At 38.3% G+C, this 21,628-nt stretch overlaps 1 protein-coding gene across 1 annotated transcript in view; it reads left to right on the top strand.

Annotated features, from left to right (window-relative positions):
• LOC129250830 (glutamate receptor ionotropic, kainate 2-like) overlaps positions 1-14,134 on the top strand; it is a 64,073-nt gene extending 49,939 nt beyond the window's left edge. The window contains exon 2 of the mRNA XM_054890415.1: positions 14,085-14,134. Coding sequence (XP_054746390.1) covers positions 14,085-14,111 — 27 coding nt within the window. The 3' untranslated portion in view covers positions 14,112-14,134. The remainder of the gene's footprint in view (positions 1-14,084) is intronic.
• The last annotated feature ends 7,494 nt before the right edge of the window (positions 14,135-21,628 follow it).

The raw sequence follows: 21,628 nt of genomic DNA, 5'->3' as shown, positions 1-21,628 counted from the left end.
ATGTTAAGAAAGTGAAGAAAATTGTTATGAAGAATCGTCGAATCACAATCAAAGAAGTTGCTGAGGAGGGCGGCATATCGGTTGCCCTATGCCATGCAATCAATTACTGAGTTTTCACCAAAACCAAAGTCGCGTGAGCATCGCTCAGGAATTGTTGAATGACGTCAACGATGCTCCATATTCGCTTAAAAGGGTCATAATTGGGGACGAATCATAGGTAAATGGTTATGACATCAAAACCAAAGCCCAATCGCCCCAGTGAAAAAGTTCAGGAGAGCCAAGACCAAAAAAAGGACGTCAAGTTCAATCAAATGTCATGGGCTTGCTCACTGTTTTCTTCGATTACCATAGTGCATCAGACCACAAGGTCGTACGGTAAATAAGGAGTATTGCCTTGAAGTTAGCCGTTTGCGTGAAGCAATACGAAAAAAACACCCGGAATTGTGGAAAAAAATGCATGGCTTTTGTGTCATGATAGTGCTCCTGGTCACTCATATTTGCTTGAGAGAGATTATTTGGCCAAAAACAACACCGTTATCATGCCTTAGTCACCGTATCCACCAGATTTAGCCCCCTGCGAATTTTTCCTGTTCCCAATATTGAAGAGACCCATGGAAAAACGGTGTTTTGCGACGATTGAGGATATACAAACAGAATCGGTGAGAGAGGACATACGAAAAAGTGCATATAAGAACTGCTTCGAGGATTGGAAAAAACGGTAGCATAAGTGTATTATATTTTGATGTGGACTACTTTCAAGAAGATAAAATAAAAATTCATGAATAAATAAATATTTTTGGAGAAAAATGAAAATTCAACTAATTTTTTTAACACACCTCTTAAATGGACAGAACATAGTGTGCTTCATGAAATCGCAATGACTCCGATGAAAAGGATATGTACTTCGTATGGATAACAACAGAATCGCAAAGAAGACATCAGATAGTCTGACGGATATAAATCTTATATAAAAAGTAGCTGTAGTTTTTATCCCATCTCAGTTATATTTTTCTCGGATTGAAATGAGATGAGGAGCAAAACGTGTCCTTATACTTAATACACCTACGTATAAAATACCTCTCCACTATCTACCGCTCCTCCATGGAACTGCCAAAGAGGTAGTACCTCATGTGGCTAGTTATCTATAGGCTGTTAATTACTGTTGACGTTGACGAGGCTCCGACGGTCTTAAATCATTATGAATATGTTTTACATATGCGTCGATTCCCTTGAGTTATCAGCTGATTTCAGCATAAAATATACAATATTTTCTCCGTTTAATATTTTAAAGGTCTCGGGAGAATAGCGTAGGCATTGAAATAAAACATTATCAACACCTTCTTCCCTCTCCATGCAGTCTGGGTAAGGGTCATGGTCATATCTATGGACTTATTTGGGAAATAGCCCACGCCTTAAGAGGAATTGGGTTAGGTAGTAGTTTGTTTCCCCATGCTTCCTTCGTTACCACGTTGCAAAGTAGGGTCCATCTAGCCTTCGGATCTCTGCCACCGGTCTTACCAATTGACGAGGAAGCGTTATCATAAATTGTACAGAGCCCGCAGATAGTCCGCAAAGCGCACAACAGATAGTTTTCTTATTTCCCTACTATGTAGGGTTCTTTTGCTATGGCTAGGGCCACCGTTGTTTGGCATTGTTCGCGACAGACGGGACTCCACACACGATGTCTTCATCATATCATATTCCAGGTGTTTTTTTAAGTTTAAAAGATTCTCAATCACCACTCCTGGGTATTTAATACCTAGCTTTGAATTGGAGTACAGTCCCAACATTCACATTCATAGATTCATAAATTTTACTAACTTCTTGCTGCTTAATAAAACTGCATCAATTTGCTGCTCAGCTAATTCCTGCTGCTGACGCGATGCACTCCTTAATGCCCTTGCCTTTTCTAAACCTCAGTTTACAGTTCATAAAATAGTTCCCTATTAATAATATAAAGCGCCCCTACTTTTATGACGATTTCTAATATCCGCTGTCTGCTAGTTGTGTTAAAAGCGTTTCTTACTTCAGAATTACCACAACGCAGTATTCTGTTTTTTCCAGCCACACTAACTCTTGCCCTCTATGCCTTTATTGCTAAGTCTACCACGTATACTACTGTTCAGCGGAATTTCCTGAATCCGAACTAGTATGTGGATAAAATACCTTTGTCTTCTGCTAAAGATTCCCTCAAGAAATTTTTCCATAGTGTCTAGAAAGCATAAGACGCGGGTTCACCAGGGTTTTGGTTGCCCTTAGGGAAGGCAAGCTACCTTTCTGGGAAAATGCATTTATTAAGACTGGTTTGCAGTACCGCTAAAAAATATCTCTAGGCATTTGGGAAACGCTACTTTCTGAGTTCTATCTGATATACCATCCGATGCTTGAGTTTTCTTTGGCCGCCGCTTGGAGTAACAATATTTTCAACAAAGTTGGGTCTTCCTCTACTACGCTGCATCTTACGTTATCGGTGAGGCAATTTGATTTCAGTACCATGATATTTTCGTTCCACAAGTAGCACGGAGATATGTGTTTACACATTACTTGCCTATGCATGGACGCGTCGCAAGCTAGTCGCAGTCCTTCTTCTAGGAGTTTCATCCTATTAAGGGTAAAACCAGCTGAAATAGCTCAACCATGAATTGGAGGACCTCGCTATCAAACTTCTCGTCATTCCACTTTGGCCTTGTCAGTTTGCGTACAACTTTAAGCCTTCTTTCGGTAATGTCCATAATGAGAACCTTAACGTTACTGTGGGTGGGTGTCCCACTCCTCACGAAACACCTGGCCCCAGCCCCACATCAGCACTGATTCCGACGAGTGCATAGCACCACCATTGCACTCACCGCCATAAACGCCCAGATAAACCGCGGGCTTAACCAAAACCGCCCCTGCGAGGGGACTGTCCTAGTAGCCTTGGACCTGAAGAAAGCTCTCGATACAGTCAGCCATTCTACGCTACTAGATGATATTTATCAGTCGACACTCCCGTCAGGGCTGAAGAGGTAGTCCGCAAACTACCTGAGCGGTCGGCACTCGTCAGTGATTTTTCGAGATCAAACATCAAAGCAGAGGAAGATTAAGCAAGGTGTACCGCAGGGTGGTGTCCTTTCCCCCTTGCTGTTCAACTTCTACATCTCGCAACTCCCCCAACCACCAGCGGGAGTTTCCTTGATCTCATACGCTGTCGACTGCACGATAATGGCGTCGGGAAATGACATTGATGGCCTGTGTTCCAAAGTGAACAACTACCATAACGACCTTTCTCGCTTTTTCACTGCGAGGAATCTCCAACTTTCCCCCACCAAGTCCACGGCGACCCACTTTACCACCTGGACAAAGGAGGTCAAGCTGTCCCTTTAGGTAAAAGGCGACGACACACCAATTCCAACGGTAAATAACCCCAAAATTTTGGGTGTAACCTTTGACAGCTTGCTCTCCTTCTCTGCGCACACAACTGCAATTGCCACTAAAGTCCAAAATCGCAACAAGGTCTTTAAATCGCTGGCCGGCAGCAATTGGGACAAATACAAAGAACTGTTGCTTTCGACATTTAAGGCAATTGGTCGGCCGGTTCTAAACTATGCTGCGCCTGTCTGGTCGCCTGGGACTAGTGATACGCAGTGGACAAAGCTACAGACATGTCAAAATACCGCCATTCGGACAGCGACCGGGGGCCCCCTGATGTCTCCCATTCAACACCTACATACATAACGAGGCAAGAATGCTCCCAGTAGTGGAGCACAACAAACTGCTCAGCAAGCAGTTCCTGCTGGGATGTTACCGCAGGTTTCACCCCTGCAGACACCTGATTGAGCCTGAGCCGCCTCCCATTCACGTCAGGAGACACCTCTTAGACTACGCTGACGAAATCCAGGACAAAACTGACCGCAACCTACTGAACCGGACAGTATTTAGACAGTCAATAAACGACATCCACCGGGAGACCGTCACCACCTTCATGAACTCCCGTCCTGTGAATGCCGTAATCGGAGTCCAACCACCACCTATTGCAGACGAAGAGCTCCAGCTTCCCCGTGAGACTCGTGTAACACTGGCACAACTACGTTCTGGATACTGTAGCAGGTTAAACTCCTACATATCCAGAATCGACCCCGACATACCAAACACATGTCCGGTATGTGAAGGTACCCCGCACGACACTAACCACCTCTTCACATGCCCTCTCAAACCGACTCATCTAACACCCCTCTCCCTCTGGACCCAACCTGTTGAAACAGCATGTTTCCTGGGCCTACCCCCAGATGAGCTAGACGAAGACGACCGGTGATATGCCTACACTGACAGGGCTACCAACGCTGTTAAAACAACCACAACAACAATTTCACTCATAATTTGCCAGAGTAATATCTATGTCCATCTTGCGGTAGGTATAAGTTGACATGCTTTTTACAGTGGAACGAGTACTTCAGGAAGCATTTCTCCGTTTTTATTTGTTCATTAGCTGCCGCATTTTGGGTCCCAGGCGTTAAAGTCACCCGCGATTATTACCAGGCGCTTCCCAATATCTTGCTGCTGGCACTGTACTGGTATCAGACTGGGCCTGGCGTGGCAACTGACGAAGCTAACTCCATTTATTTAGTATTCCTCAAACCCTTCGCGGGCACAATGCTCCTCTTGAAAAGCGAGCCTTGTACAAAGCCAAATAGACGGGCAGACAATGCTGCGAGGTGGTCTCGTCATATCTTAATGATAAGTACTTTTGCATAAAACACGAAAGTGCTTATTCGTCTCTAAGAAATTTAAACGCAGACGAACCCCAGGAAAACATTTTGGGTCTTATGTTATATATTCTGTATACACACGACCTAACATCGGCAAATCAGCAAGTAATTGCCCCAACGTATAACACTGTCATACTTGCAATCGATAACACTATCGAAATTGCAACGCATGAGCTACTAGAAGCTGTTATCCTTATCGCTACATGGACTAACAAACGGAGAATTATACAGGATCCGGTACTCGAAGTGTAACCAACTTCAGACCGCACGCAGCTGATACACGGGCATCATTTGTCTGTTATTTGGCTAAATGACAGTCCTGGATATTGTTTACAAGCGCGCGGAAGCATTTTGCCGAGAGTAAACGCGAAGAAAGAAAATCAGTAATGGATTTCAAAGGTAATGGTGTGATTGCAATATAAATATTTGGCTGGAAAATCACAACCAGCGATTGTTCGTGAGCTCGAGTTTATGGAACCATTCTTTCTGTTTATCGCACCATTACTCGCGCAATGATACTGGTAGCATCGCGAAACGTCATGGAGGTAGTCATCGAAATCGGTGGCGGACCATGGACGTTTCAACAGGACTCGGCACCGTCTCACAAAGCTCGAGTGAACCAAGAATATCTAAAAAACAACGATCCGAACTTCATGACGTTCACACAATGGCTCTCAAATTCACTAGACGCGAATTCGATGGATTATTTTCTTTGGGCCATTTTGGAGAGCAAGGTCTGACCTAAAAGATTCTCCGCGAGTGGGTGGATACCGCCCCGACAAAAAATTTCTCTCCCGAATCCTGAAATTATAACATAATCCTATATTATTACCACACTTTTTCACATACAACCCTGTGTTTTCTGTGTAATAGATAATTATTTTTACGAATGTGAAGATAAACGTCACGGTAAAAACTAAAAAAACTGGATATCGGCAAAAAAACAGGTTTGTAGGCATAATTCTAATCAAATTTTTGTTAGGTACAATATTATTAATCATAATTATGAATTTATATAACAGAAAAAAGTGTGCGTCTATAAACGCTTAGTCCACGTATTACTCATTACAAAATGTAATATCGAAATTCATATTGCTGCCATAATTTTGGAAACCTCAGTAGCTGTCGTTATCCAACTGTTTATTACTAACAGCAATTTAATTAGGTATTCCTTCTCCTCGTCTTTTTTTTATATCGTTAAAATTAATTCAACAAACCAGAAACTCCGAAATATTCCGCCAAAGCATTTCTATGGAAACAAACCTGTCAAGTATTGACATCTGATTGCCATTTTGCAGGTAATGTGCTACATGTGAACGGGTAGATTAATGACGAGATAAAAATAGCAATAACGCGTCTAAAGAACAACAAATCTGCGGGCGCCGACGGACTGTCGGCTGAGCTATTCAAACATGGCAACGAGGAGTGTGCATCAGTTTCTGTGGTGCTTCTAAGGTGCATGCCTCAGCTTCTAAGAAAAATATGGTCGGATGAAAGTATACCTGCCGATTGGAATTTAAGTGTGCTCTACCAAATCCATAAGAAGGGTGATCCAGCAATCTGTGCCAATTATCATGGGATTAGTGTTCTAAATACCGCATATAAGGTCCTAGCGAGCGTATTGTTTAAAACACCATCAACCAACTGATTAGACCTTATCAGAGTGACTTTAAGCCTGGAAAGTCCCCAATCGACCAGATATTCACAATACACCAAATCTTGGGGAAAACCCCAATAAAGGAGAATTTATACACACCATCTCTTCGTCAACTTCAAAGCTGTATTCGACAGTACAAAAAAGAGTTACCTGTATGACGCGATGTCAGAATTTGGTATCCCCACAAAACTAATACGATAATACAAGACTAATACCAGCAGCGCCGTCAGAATGGGTAGGGACCTCTACGAGCCGTTTGATACCAAACGAGGTTTCCGAGAGGATGACTCGCAGGGGATGCATTTTGCTTCACTTTCATAACCCCCTGTACATAGGTATTTGCCAATAGAATGATTGTAATATTTACTATATCAAGCATCCCACGCTTTTAACTCTAATTTGAATTACCCTATTTGTATCTTAATTTTTGTTATAATTCTGTTCTGAGGTAGTTGACTATGACTGATCGTTCGATTTGCTATTATTTCATTATAGGTCCCTTTGTCATTAAAATTTATTTTCTACTTTTTAGTTCGATTAGCAATAAAAGCGTGTTTTTTAGTTTTTTTAAACTATTTTTTATTTTCTACTTTTTAGTTCGATTAGCAAAAAAGCGTGTTTTTTAGTTTTTTTTTAACTATTTTTTATTTTTAGTATAATCGCAAATCGAACGATCAGTCATAGTCAATTACCTCAGAACAGAATTATAACAAAAATTAAGATACAAATAGAGTAATTCAAATTAGAGTTAAAAGCGTGGGATGCATTTTGCTTCACTTTCATAACCCCCTGTACATAGGTATTTGCCAATAGAATGATTGTAATATTTACTATATCAAGCATCCCACGCTTTTAACTCTAATTTGAATTACTCTATTTGTATCTTAATTTTTGTTATAATTCTGTTCTGAGGTAGTTGACTATGACTGATCGTTCGATTTGCTATTACTTCATTATAGGTCCCTTTGTCATTAAAATTTATTTTCTACTTTTTAGTTCGATTAGCAATAAAAGCGTGTTTTTTAGTTTTTTTAAACTATTTTTTATTTTCTACTTTTTAGTTCGATTAGCAAAAAAGCGTGTTTTTTAGTTTTTTTAACTATTTTTTATTTTTAGTATATGTAGGTGTTTACGAGTAATATAGTATTACACAATCGCACACTAAATACTAACCTCAATGGTGGGGTGGAAACTAAAAATTCCCAATTTTTGTTTAAAAAATACCCAATTCATGTTTCTACCGGTGTGGCAATATTGGCAAATGTTATAAAAAATGCCCATTTTTTATTTTTAGTATATGTAGGTGTTTACGAGTAATATACATACTATTACACAATCGCACATTAAATACTAACCTCAATGGTGGTGTGGAAACTAAAAATTCCCAATTTTTGTTTAAAAAATACCCAATTCGTGTTTCTACCGGTGTGGCAATATTGGCAAATGTTATAAAAAATGCCCATTTTTCAGCGCTCTCACGAGAAAAAGAGTTTCCCATCTAGTCATCTATGTTGTGTGTTCCGAGTCGATCAGATTTTTAGAAGCCAGTGAAAATTAAGCTCAAAGATTCCGTTACATTCATTCATACATACAACCCGAGCTAATAAAAGTGTGTTAAAAAAAGAAAATATTAATCCTGACAATCCTTATAAGGATAATGGAAATCTTTTATCAAATTATTTCATTGTCATCGGTCCTTGATAGGTGTGCAAAATTCCAAGTCGATCAGATTTTTAGAAACCAGTGAAAATTAAGCTCAAAGATTTCGTTACATACATACAACCCGAGCTAATAAAAGTGTGTTAATTATTCTATTTGTATCTTAATTTTTGTTATAATTTTGTTCTGAGGTAGTGGACTATGACTGATCGTTCGATTTGCTATTACTTCATTATAGGTCTCTTTGTCATTAAAATTTATTTTCTACTTTTTAGTGCGATTAGCAATAAAAGCGTGTTTTTTAGTTTTTTTAAACACTACCATTAGACGTCCACTGATCCAACTAAATATAGGGTGGGCCATGTATAATTTTCTTTTTGAATCGGCTATAAAAAAAAACTAATCAATATTTTTTCAAACTTCTTTTTTATTTTGAAGATTGAACATTGTCATTTAGTGAAAAATTATATCGTTCAAATGACTGACACGGCTGGCTTTACAGTAGGCCATTCGATCAACCCAATTTCTAAGCACATTTTCGATTGTTTGGGCTCCAATTTCATGAATGGCAACTTCGATTTCGTGTTTTAAAGCATCAATCGTCTCTGGATGATTCGCATAGCATTTGTCCTTAACGGCTTCCTACAAAAAAATAGTTCAACGGGCTTAAATCACAGCTCCGAGGCGGCCAATTGATATGGGAATTTCGGCTGATTATTCGGTTTTCAAAAACGGTAGCCAAAAGTTCGAGTGTAACTTTGGCAGTGTGACAAGTCCTGTTGAAACCAAATGTCGTCCATCTCATCCTCTACAATTTTTGCAAACAACTCGTTGAACATGTCACGGTAACGTTCGCCATTTACTGTAACCGCGGCTCCTCGCTCATTTTCGAAAAAACATGGCCCGATGATGCCGCCAGACCAAAAACCGCACCAAACAGTGACTCGTTGTGGATGCATTTACTTCTCTACAGTAACGTGTGGATTTTCTGAGCCAAAAATCCGACAATTTTGCTTATTGACGTAGCCACCCATGTGAAAATCAGAAAAGAAGAAGAAGACTCACCATTTTGGAAATAGGTTTTCAATATTTCCCAATTTTGTTCAAGCGTATAGCTTCCCATTTCGTAAATGTCAAACCTTTAAGTAAATTATGAACACATTTGACATGTCATTTGTGTTACCATTCTCAAAAAAATAGGTGGTTCAAAAAGCAAACGCTATATGGCCAACCCTGTAGAAGATAGAGGACATATTTGTAGTTAACTATAAAGGCTAATAAAAATAGATGCCATTTTTTTGTTATTTATTCAGTGAAATTTGCCGTCTCCCAGTCGATACTCGAAATACTGTACTTTGGTTGGTTGGTTAGAGTGGTGATTCATCCAGAATCCAACTAGCGCTTCCGCACCATTTTGTTGCCACATCCTCGTTACCAAATTGTTTAACAGTTATTTACAGCAGGACTATATCCAGTCTGTGCGGTTTAGGAACCTTATTAGGTTGTTGACGTCTAAACCAGACAGCTGCTCGAGACTCTCGAACAGCGGTTTGCCCAGGGTTGACATTCTGTCCTTCCATAGGGCAGGGCATTCACAGAGAAAATGGAAGATTGTTTCTTTTTTCTCCGGTTGTTTACAACTATGACAGTATGTGTTGTGAGGGATGCCCATTTTGGCGGCTTGTTCTCCGATAGACCAGAAGCCAGTTATGACTGCCCTAAGTCTACAGGTGTCCCGTCGTTTCATGTTTATTAATGTCGACGATTGCTTGAGGTTGTAGGTGGGCCATAACGTTCTGCTGATTTTGCATTTCGTCTGGTCTCTCCATCTACACTCTGCATTTCGAAGGTATTTTAGGGAAATTGCATTCTTGACCGCACCTAGTGGAGTGAGTACTAGTACTGCAAGAGCGCTATTCATGGCAGATCACCCTCTTGCCAGTTCATCAGCTTTTTCGTTACCTTCTATGTTCCGGTGTCCCGGGACCCAAATTAAGGTTACTCTATGGTTTTCACTCAAGTTGGTGAGGTTATTCCTACTTTGCTCCACCACTTTAGAGGTTGTTATAGTCGCGTCCAGCGCCTGGATTGCGGCTTGGCTATCCAAAAGAATGGCGATATTGCCCTTAAAAGAGAAATCTGCTATTAGTAACCTACAGGCTTCCCCAATTGCCAGTACTTCCGCTTGGAAGACGCTGCTGGTATTAGGGAGACGCACAGATTTTTCAATTCCAAGTCTATGAGAATATATACCAGCTCCAACACCACAATCCATTTTACTGCCATCTGTATATACTGTGGTATCGAAGTTGTTTAGAGAGAATCCCTTCTTCCATTCTTTTTTAGATGGAAAGAGTGTGGCAAAATTCCTATTGAACGTTACCATCGGGACGATGTAGTCAGTCCTCACCGAGGTTAACTGAGTTTGTCGCAATAATAGACTAGCGTGACCATAAGTTTTTCCTTTCCAGCGACCCGCTTCATTTAACCTAAATGCACTCATGGTTGCCGTCTTCTTTATATGTAGGTCTATTGGAATAACGTGTGTCAGTGCATTGAGAGCCTCTCTAGGACATGATCTGATTGCACCGACCTTTATTGCACAGGCTGATCTTTGTATTCTGCCGAGTAATTTGGTATTGTACTCTCTCTCTCTAGAGCTTTCCACCAAACTACCGAGCCATACGTTAAAATTGGTCGTATAACCGCCTTATACAGCCATAATGTATGCTTAGGTTGAAGACCCCATCTTCTTCATAGCATACGTTTGCAGGCATATAAAGCAATTTCTGCTTTCCTTACCCGTTCTTTGACGTTTAACTTCCAGCTAAGTTTGGAGTCCAGAATTACCCTTAAGTACTTTGCACTGGTTTATAGTGACAGAGTTTGTCCGTTGATATTTGGTAGGGTGAAAGTTGGTACCTTGTATCTGGTGGTAAAAAGCATAAGTTCTGTTTTACGCGGGTTTAAACTTAGCTCACATCCTGTGGCCCAAGAGTTAAGCTCGCCTAACGCCCTTTGGATGATCCCACTGATCGTATTTGGACACAGTCCTGACACCATTAGCACCACATCATCAGCGTACGCCACCACTTTTACCCCACCTCCGTTAAGTTTTATTAAGATTTTGCTGATCACACATAGCCAAAGAAGTGGAGATAATACTCCCTCTTGTGGAGTGCCCCTGTGGACTTTCTTGGTTATGTTGATATTACCCATATTAGCTTTGATGATCCTGGTTTCTAGCATGGAGATGACCCAGTAACTAACGCAACTGTCCACCTCCAGGTCTATCAACGCCCGTTGCATGGCATCTGTGCTAACATTGTTAAAGGCGCCTTCGATATCTTAGAATGCCGCCATGGTATAATGTTTGCTCTCTAGAGAGCCCTCTATAGTTCGGATTACCTCGTGAAGCGCTGTCTCCGTAGATTTGCCTTTAAGGTATGCGTGTTGTGCAGTTGATATACCAGAGCTCTCCAAAGAGCTTCTGAGGTGCATATCCAAAAGTCTTTCAAAAGTTTTTAAGAGGAAAGACGAAAGACTGAAGTCCTTCGCTGATTCATGTCCTCTTCTACCTACTTTTGGTATGAAGACGACCTTGACTAGTTTCCAGCTATCTGGAATATGGCCTAAGTTTAAACACGCTTTAGCCATGGTAGGATACAGTCCAAGGTTTCCTGTAACATCTTTGGAATGATCCCATCTGGCCCCGGAGATTTAAAGGGTAAGAAAGATTTGATTGCCCATGCAACTTTTTCTTTGGTAATAATTTCATTTGCAAGATGCTGTGGATTATATTGGCTTCGCCTAATGTTTCCCTTCTCACTTTCGTAAGCGCTGCATTCCAGAAAATGCGTGTTTAGCAGTAGCTCTAGCGATTCCTCTGCTGTAGCAGTCCAAGTTCCATCAGGTTTCTTGACCCAAGAAGCCATTGAGTGGTCTTTGGAAAGAACACGGCTGAGCCTAGCAGAATCCCTAGTGGATTCGATTGACGAGCAAAATTCCCTCCAGCTCTCTTTTTTGGCGGCCCTGATTGCCTTTTTGTACTGTCTCCGACTTTCTCTGTACAATTCCTAATTTCCCGTCGAGTAGCTGAGGTTAAACGTTGATCTAGATTTTTCCCTTAGTTTTAAGAGCTCACTGCTCCACCAAGGAGGGTGAGTTTTTTTGCTAAATTTTATGGGGCAGGACGTTTTGTAGGCCCTACTAAATGCCTTTTCCAGTGTTGTGACCCTACTCTAAAGGTTTTCCGTGAGAGTGATTTGAAGGATAGGAATCCCTCCTAACCTATTGTTTACTGCATTTTTGAACCTCTTCCAGTTGGTTCTTAAAGGATTTCGATACGGTAGGGGTGGATCTACCTTAAGATCTAAATCGTAGAGGATCCAACTATGATCAGAAAAGGACCTTTTATTGGATACCCTCCAATTATCTACCCTTACTGAGCTATTTTCAGACAGTAGAGTAACATCAATCACTTCCTCCCATCCTCTGAAGTACTTCGTACTAGGAAAGGTGAAAGTGGAAGTGTTACCCCTGTTACATACAGATAAGTTAGTATTAATAATAAAATTATATAAAGACTCACCTCGGTCGTTTGTCTCAGAGCTTCCCCACAACGCATGCCTCGCGTTGGCGTCGCATCCGAGTATCAGGGTTTTGTTCCTGGTTCCTTCAAGCACAAGCCCACAAGCCTCCTCGGGCGGTGCTGGCCGATCATGTGCCATATAGATGGATACAAGGACAACCATCACGACGAAATTACGTCGAGCTAATGGAAGTCGATAATTCAGCGCAATATATGTAGAAGGCCTACAAACTTCCCATAACAACAAAGATGCAGTAATAATAATCCTTCACAGAACAATGCAGCACATCACAATCTGTTCCGTAGCAACAACTTAATGCCTGAGAAGAGAGAAAGAGTTCCTTCATCCTACAACTTCAACACAAAGAAGGTGCAGCGTGTACATCAAACACATGGCGATGATCTCCATTCCATCCAACCTCAACACAACGAAGGCGATTCTGAAACTGTATAGCGTGGTACATGTGCACATTTTTAGCCTCTTCTATTTTCCGTCCTCGTTATTTTTATACACACAAACGAAACACAGGTATGTCCTTTTACAAATTAAACACAGCGAGAAAATGTCCCACACGATCATGATCACAATAACGAAAGTAGTGAAAGTTTCCCTGGATAGCCAATCCAGTTTAAGCCCAGCCAACGTGTTTTTATTCACTACAAAACCATCAAGGCTGCACGCCTGCTTAAAAATTAGAATACGCTATAACAAGTCAATATAGGGTTTGAGTTCATCATACAGGATATAAGTAAATCAATTAAGGGATCATAATTTTGGGTAAGATTCATTTCCATCGATATTTTTCATTAATAACCCTAGGTAAATTTTAAGAAAATTTGAATAAAAGTATATCCGTAAAACTTTCACCTTACAGAATTTGTTCAAGGCTGTCGGCCGTCACTTACACTGTCACACCGGATTCCATCATGCGTTAATAAATTATTATATCATGCGATTATAAAACCTTTAAAGAACAAAAAATAAGTTTTTACAACGGAAATAAAGGACCATTACGGGTTTCAGCTAACGCCGGTTTTTGCGGTTCTTCGAGCGTACAACAGTTAAGATATATATAACATAATACCCAACAGTTGTTAACAGTTAAAAATGTAACCAAATTAATACTGAAATTAAATTAGTTAATGAATTGTTATGGATTTTGTGAAAAATTATCAAATAGTTTAATTTTTTTCTGTAATTTTTTTGCATATTTTTTGCATATGCTAACATTAACCTCTCTCAACATAGTTCTTTGTTTTTTCTTTCTTAATTTCTTCACGTTTTTCAAATATTTTATAATTATATTTTTTTCCCCCCGAAACGCAACTGGAATAGAATTTAAAAAAAATTGTATCATACATTTTTTTAAATAATAAGAAACCTCAAGCTAATTTGTGGTAATAAAAAGGAATAACCTAATGTAATTTAAAGCACGAAAATCTAGCAACAACCACGTAGCGAGGAGGCCTCCTACGCGTCGTTGGACTGCTATATCGACACCAAAAACATGTATGTGCAATTGCTAATATTCTTTTTTTATGCTAATATTCACTTTCCTTCTCATTTAAATTCATGCAGACGAATGTCAGAGAACGTTAATGTTTAGAGAAAAGGTTAATGACGGGAGCGCATGGAATTTTGAAAGGTACTCGTTTTGCGCGCGTAGTTCACCACAGACATATTTTTCACCAAAAGTTAACAGAAATATACGCAACTGATCAAATTAAACAGCACTTGAGTAAAATTCGTTTGTATGAAAGAAGAAAGAATATTAACGCTGTAGGCTAGCTAGTTTTTGTGCACTTTTTATCAATTGAAAAACTACATACGTAAAGTAATATACATAGTAATTAACTATTTACCTACTATCAGAGAGCATAAAATAATTGTTTCAAAATTTTCTCCTAGTATTGAAATATCCAACACAGAACTTTTTTATAAGATACTAGCAAACCCGGCCCGCTTCGCTGGGCACACTAAAATAGAATAGATATGGTTTAGAACAGAAAAGATATGGTTTTCATATTATTTATTTCTTTATTCTTTATTCAAGCGCTTTGGCATAAACAATAGTTTTTGTTTTTCTATTTGTTTTTGAGTAAATATATAATGTTGTTGGCTTCCCAACACATGAACAGCCAACGTATAGTTGACCATGGGAGAATACTGGTTCTTCTAAATTCATCCCGCATATTTCTAAAGTTTGCCCTTGTGATTTATTGATAGTTATTGCTAAACGAATGGGCAGTTGCAAGCGCTTGAATTCAAATGGCAATTCAGGTGGAATCATTGGAATTCTTGGTATTAGAACGTCTTCATTCTTGAATTTGCCAATTCAAATAGTTGCTTGGATAACATTATTCATCAATCGTTTGACTACTTCATTTTGTTCTTGACGTTCTTCTGATGTCGCGTTATTCCGGGCATTTCTCATGCGCCTATTATTATTTGTCGAACGACCAATATGATTACGTGATTGTCTTGGCATTTGTACTGTAATAAACATGATTGTAATTATGGTATTCCTAGATTTTAAAAATGTTTTTTTTTTTTCAATTTTGTGGATTATATTTTCGATGCATATGTGTTTAAAAGCCCAAGTCCACATGGTCAGGATTATTTTATTTTGTTGTGATTTTCTTAAATTATCTCTTTTCTTCTGAAAATTGTTGACAATTTGCATGATAAGACTATTAATTTTTTCATCAAAGTTACGCATTTTTCGTGCTCTTTTTTTGCATCCTTTAACAATTTCTTTTTAATTTTTTTCTTTCATTTTTTTTACCATTTTTTCACTCATGGTGTATCGTAGCTTATCGCATATGAACGGAAAAAATAAATCCACAAAACATAATTTCATTTGAACATTCGGATTCCACATTAAATTCTCAAATTTCGTAAGAAATTATTCTCTGTTCCAAAATCCACTCCAAAAAAATTCACAAAAAGTGTTTACACTTTGCACTTACGTCTTCTCCTTATGGCGTCCAAATCAGAAAGAAATATTGACACATTGTAACTCACACTGTCAATTTGACAGTTCAGTTCCGCCCCAAGCGTTAAAAAAGTAAACGACATTATGGTTGGTTCAAAAGAACGCAGTACGCGTTGCCGGTGTTCCGAATTACAACCAAACTTTACGAAACCCATTTTCAATACTTACTTAACAATGTGTGTAAGTTTGGTTTAATTCGGTGCAAAGACACGGCGGGTCCACGTTTTGGCATATATTTCGAGACCCTAGTCATCAATAGGTATGAAAATCACCCCGTATTAAAGCACTTATCAACAGCTTTCATTTGATACCCATATTGTACATACACAACCAAAGGTTACCCGTGTCCACGTTTTCACCTATATCTCGAGACCCTAGTCACGGAGCGGCATGAAAAATACTCTGTACTAAAGCATTCACCAACAGGTTCCATTTGATATCCATATTGTACAAACACATCCTAGGGTTATCCGGGTCCACGTGTTCGCCTATATCTCGAGACCCTAGTCACGGAAGGGTATGAAAATACTCTATACTATAGAAATCATCAACAGCTTCCATTTGCTACCCATATTGTACAAACACATTCTAGGGCTACCCGGGTCCACGTTTTGGCCTATATCTCGAGACCCTAGTCACGAAACGGTATGAAAAATACTCTATACTATGGAAATCATCAACAGCTTCCATTCGCTACCCATATTGTACAAACACATCCTAGGGTTACTCGGGTCCACGTTTTGGCCTATTTCTCGAGACCTTGATATCCAATTCTTAAAATTTCAAAACACAAACCTTCTCCACATGTGTCTCTTCCATGTGGCAAAGTTTGGCTAAAATCGGATGAGCTTTTCTCCGTAAAGTTCATCACAACGCGAAAAACGCCTGAATTTTTATATATATAGACTAGCGGACCCTCACCCGCTTCGCTGGGTGAAAGAAAAATATAAATGAAAAGTGTTCTTTGTTTTTTTCTTGTTTCATCACTCGAATAACCATTCTCGGCCATTATTTTGTCACTTATTCTAATAACAATGTTTTATTTATTTTAGTGACTTACTCTAATGATTGTAAACTAATAACTTATTCTAAAGCCTTCTGATACACAAAATTTTTGGTTTTATTTTCATGCGGTGTATAAATATAAAGTAGCGATGGTTTCCCTACTCGAGAACATCATACATACAGTTGCCCATGTCCAAAGCATGGATAAGTTAGGTCAATTCCACATAATTGAAGTGTTTGACCTTGAGACTTATTGATTGTAATACCAAAAGCAAGGCGAATGGGAAATTGAAGTCGCTTAAAATCAAAAGGCAAATCTGTTGAAATCATTGGAATGCGCGAAATCAAAACATCTTCACCTTTAAATTTTCCTTTCAAAATTTTTGCTTCAATTACATTGTTCATTGTCCGTTTCACTGCTAATCTTGCCCCATTGCATAGTTTCGGCTGATTGATATTTCGCAACATAATGATCACTGCGCCGACTTTCAATTGCAAACGATGTGGCAAGCCAGGCAAATTAAGTGAATTCAAAAATTCAATTGAATAATTCACTACATCATCGGGATTAGTGATTGAATCAATTGATTTATAGGTGACAACTTCACCTGGAATTTGAGTCAAAATACTGGCATTGATTTCATTGAAATCGACATTTTTGGAGGCTAATATAGTGCCTTAGAAGATTTAAGGCACGCTCTCAATTCATCAGCTGCTGCTGATTTGGGAATAACAGGCAAAGTTTGTCGAAAATCACCGGCCAATAGAATTAGTGCACCACCAAATATGTTTGTGTTATTTCGGAAATCTTTCAGTGTTCTATTTAAGGCTTCCTGTGATTTTTTATGAGCCATCGTACATTCATCCCATACAATAATTTTACATGTTTGTAAAACCTTTCCCATTCCAGAATTTTTAGAAATGTTGCAAGTTGGTTCTTCATTTACTTGCATATTTAATGGTAACTTTAATGCAGAATGTGCAGTGCGACCGCCGTCCAATAAAGTTGCCGCTATTCCAGATGATGCCAAAGCCAATGCAATATTATTCTGTAATCGATTGGTGGCCAAAATTAACGACAACAAAAACGTTTTTCCAGTCCCACCTGGTGCATCTAAGAAGAATATTCCTCCTCTTTCATTTGCAACATTGTCTATAATTGTGTCATATGCCTGCCTTTTTCTGTGTTTAATTTTCGTAGGTTTGTTGTTACAAATGTGTTCAGATCATTTCGATCATATTCTTTTTCACGTCTTAATTCTGCATTGTATGCATCATGCATCGGACGATTTGGTGCGATCATACCTAACTCACTCAGAGTTTTATTTGCAATCATCAGGCAAAAGTCTTCGATTTTAATTAATGCCTCATTATATAATTCATCTGTATAATTCAAATTTGCCATTACATCTCCGTAAACTTTATGTTTTACAATGAAATCCATTAGAGACTGTAGCTTTCGTCTAAACACTCTTGCAGTAATGTCATGCCTATCAGTAGCTGATTGCCCAGTATATAAATGATTCTTAATATCATCCCATTTCGGATTGCATGTGAAAGTTATGAATAAGTCGGGTTGACCATAATTTCTGACATAACACATTGCATCTTGGGCGTATTCATGCATATGCCTTGGACTGCCTGTATACGATGAAGGTAATATTACCATTTGACCAATGTTATTAACGTTGGTATCGTTGTTAATTGCATCTCGTAAATGTATGTATTCGTCACAGCGTAATTTTCTTTGGTTGAATCTAATGTAATTCAATCGTTCGTTTCTATTTTCGCATACATGTCAACAATATACTGATGAAATAATTTACGACATTTTAAAATGTGATTCTCTTGATTTTCTCTTATCATGATTCTGTATGCATAATAATTCATTTCGCTTACAGTTTTATTTGTTTCTTGACCATTTGGATTTATTTGTTTTATATCACTCGAATAACCATCTTCACCACGACAGAACATAAGAGGATATTGTAATGCATCATATTTTCGATGCGTTTCATTAACACGTTGCAGTGTATCATTTCTTCTTTGAAAAACAATATCTCTTGGTTGAAATTCATCTCCAGATATAACAATTGCAACCTCGTTGCTTGAAGTTAGTTGATTGTATCTTCCACGATGTTCGTCGGCAGGCGTTTTATTTGCATCAATTTTAATTTTATGATTATCAGATGACAATCTTTCGATTGTTGTTTTAAAACTTTACACCAAAACATTGTGTGTGTGTAATAAATCTTGTAACTCTCTCTGTTTATATTTCTCGAAAATGCACACCGTGCTTCAAGTCCATCATCGTTGTCATTAATGAAATAAATTTGCAAAAATTTTGACTCTTCATCGGGTAGTGGTAGTAATGAACCTATTAAGTGATATGCTTGCCCTTGAATCTGAAAAAAGCCATAATTTGTGTCCATAAAATCTAATGATTCATTAGATGTGTCAGCGAATGTGGTTGAACGTTGAAGTTTATGTATTACCTTGAACGTTGGCATGAAGTTATCGGTTATAATTTTTCCAGCACCAAAAGATGTCATTTGAAAACATGAATTATGTGTAGAAATTTTTTCAAGAAAATGTTTGGAATCGGGTGATGTTCCCGATAATAATGTAGCTAATGGCTCGGGCGGATATTGTATGTCTGGTAAACGAACTTTTTCTCCATGCCTGGTGTTTCAGTTTTGAATTTCAATGCTTGACAAAATCCGCAAATTGTATCCATACTTCCAATGGCAACGTATTTGTGAGATGAATAATCAAGTTGTGGATTATATTGAAATGCTGCATCATTCAAGTTTACAGAATTGATATTTATTGGTCGATTTTGAGAACGTGACCTAGTACGATCTATTTGTTGACTTAATCTATCAGCATGATTTTCCTCACTTTCATTTTGTCTGTGATTTTGCACATTTCGATTGTGACGTGTATTACGTCCGATGTTAGCATGTCTTCTACCTCTTGGCATTTCTTTTACCGAATCAAAGTGGTCTTCTTTATGTCACTCTGAGCTCTTGATTGCTACTTTTCTTGTTTTTAAACTGGAATTCAAATTAACATACTGTTAACGCCATCTTTTAAAAATATAATTGAACTGGGAGCACGCGTTGAAATGAAAATTACACAGAACAGAAATGGGAAATGATCAGCAAAAATAATATATATTTTTGAAATTTTTCTTGAAAATATCTACGGAAAGTGTGAAATCAACCTCTTTTCTTAAATATCTAAAGTAAAAACTTCTAAAATATTAATTATTTTTGCCGATTTCTGTTGTGTGTATTCTTCAGACCATTTATTCACTGTTTCACTTGTTATCAATCATTTGCAAAAATACTATATATATTTTGTAAATTTTTCTTGAAAATATCGTTGGAAAATGTGAAAACAATCTCTTCTCTTAAATATTTCTGACGCACTTTTTTTATCACAGCTACAGGTGTGCCTGCTAATTTGTATGTTTCTATTCTATACGAATGCAGGCGTGCAGCCACTTCTGTATGAATATATCTATATGTATGTATGTTTGCATTCCATTGAAATGCATGTAGTGGAATGAAAATTTAGGCATAAATACTGCTGCGTTAACTTGTACATATGTGAGTAAAATGTACGCTCCATGCAACCGTTTACAATAACAACCACACGCGTAAAAAGAACGCTGCCTCGTGTATACTGTGTATTGATGAAGAAGTAAAGGAGATTTTACCCAAACATAGTTACAATGTGGCAAAGTTTGGTTAAAATCGGTTGAGCCATTCTCCGTAAAGTTCATCACAACGCGAAAAACGGCTGAATTTTTATATATATAGATAGATAATGATTATAAAAGCTCCAATGCCTAATAAAACATTGAAATTGAAACGAAAAATTCATGGATGATCAGGAAAAAAGAAGATTCTTTTTAAATTTCAAATCGACGCAAATGAATAACTAAGAAACAATCGTCTTTTTTCTTGATCATCCATGAATTTTTCGTTTTAATTTATATGTTTTATTAAACATTGGACCTTTTATAACTATTTTCAATTTATATATTTGAAAAAAAAAAAAAACGAAAATTTTTTTTTTTTCCACGAACACATAATTTCATTTGAACATTCGGATTTCACATTAAATTCTCTAATTTCGTAAGAAATTATTCTCTGTTCCAAAATCCACTCCAAAAAATTAACAAAAAAATTCACAAAAAATTTTTACACTTTGCAATTACGTCTTCTCCTTATGGCGTCCAACTCAGAAAGAAATATTGACACATTGTAGCTTACACTGTCAATTTGACAGCTCAATTCCGCCCCAAGCGTTAAAAAAGTAAACGACATTATGGCTGGTTCAAAAGAACGCTGTACCCGTTGCCAGTTTTCCGAATTACAACCACACTTTACGAAACCCATTTTCAATACTTACTTAACAATGTGTGTAAGTTTGGTTTAATTCGGTGCAAAGACACGGCGGGTCCACGTTTTGGCATATATTTTGAGTCCCTAGGAGTCAATAGGTATGGAAATTACCCCGTATTAAAGCACTTATCAACAGCTTTCATTTGATACCCATATTGTACATACACAACCAAAGGTTACCCGGGTCGACGTTTTGACCTATATCTCGAGGCCCCAGTCACGGAGCGGCATAAAAAATACTGGTACTAAAGCATTCACCAACAGCTTCCATTTGATATCCATATTGTACAAACACATTCTAGGCTCCACGTTTTGGTCTCTTTCTCGAGACCCTAGTCATGGAGCGGCATGAAAATTAGCACGTATTAAAGCACTTATCAACAGCTTTCATTTGATACCCATATTGTACATACACAACCAAAGGTTACCCGAATCCACGTTTTGACCTATATCTCGAGACCCCAGTCACGGAGCGGCATAAAAAATACTCTGTACTAAAGCATTCACCAACAGCTTCCATTTGATACCCATATTGTACATACAAATCCAAAGGTTACCCG

Source organism: Anastrepha obliqua, chromosome 6 (assembly GCF_027943255.1).
Source record: "Anastrepha obliqua isolate idAnaObli1 chromosome 6, idAnaObli1_1.0, whole genome shotgun sequence".
Taxonomy (NCBI): Eukaryota; Metazoa; Arthropoda; class Insecta; order Diptera; family Tephritidae; genus Anastrepha; species Anastrepha obliqua.
Note: the sequence above shows the minus strand (reverse complement) of the source record. Positions and strands in the feature narration are given on the sequence as shown.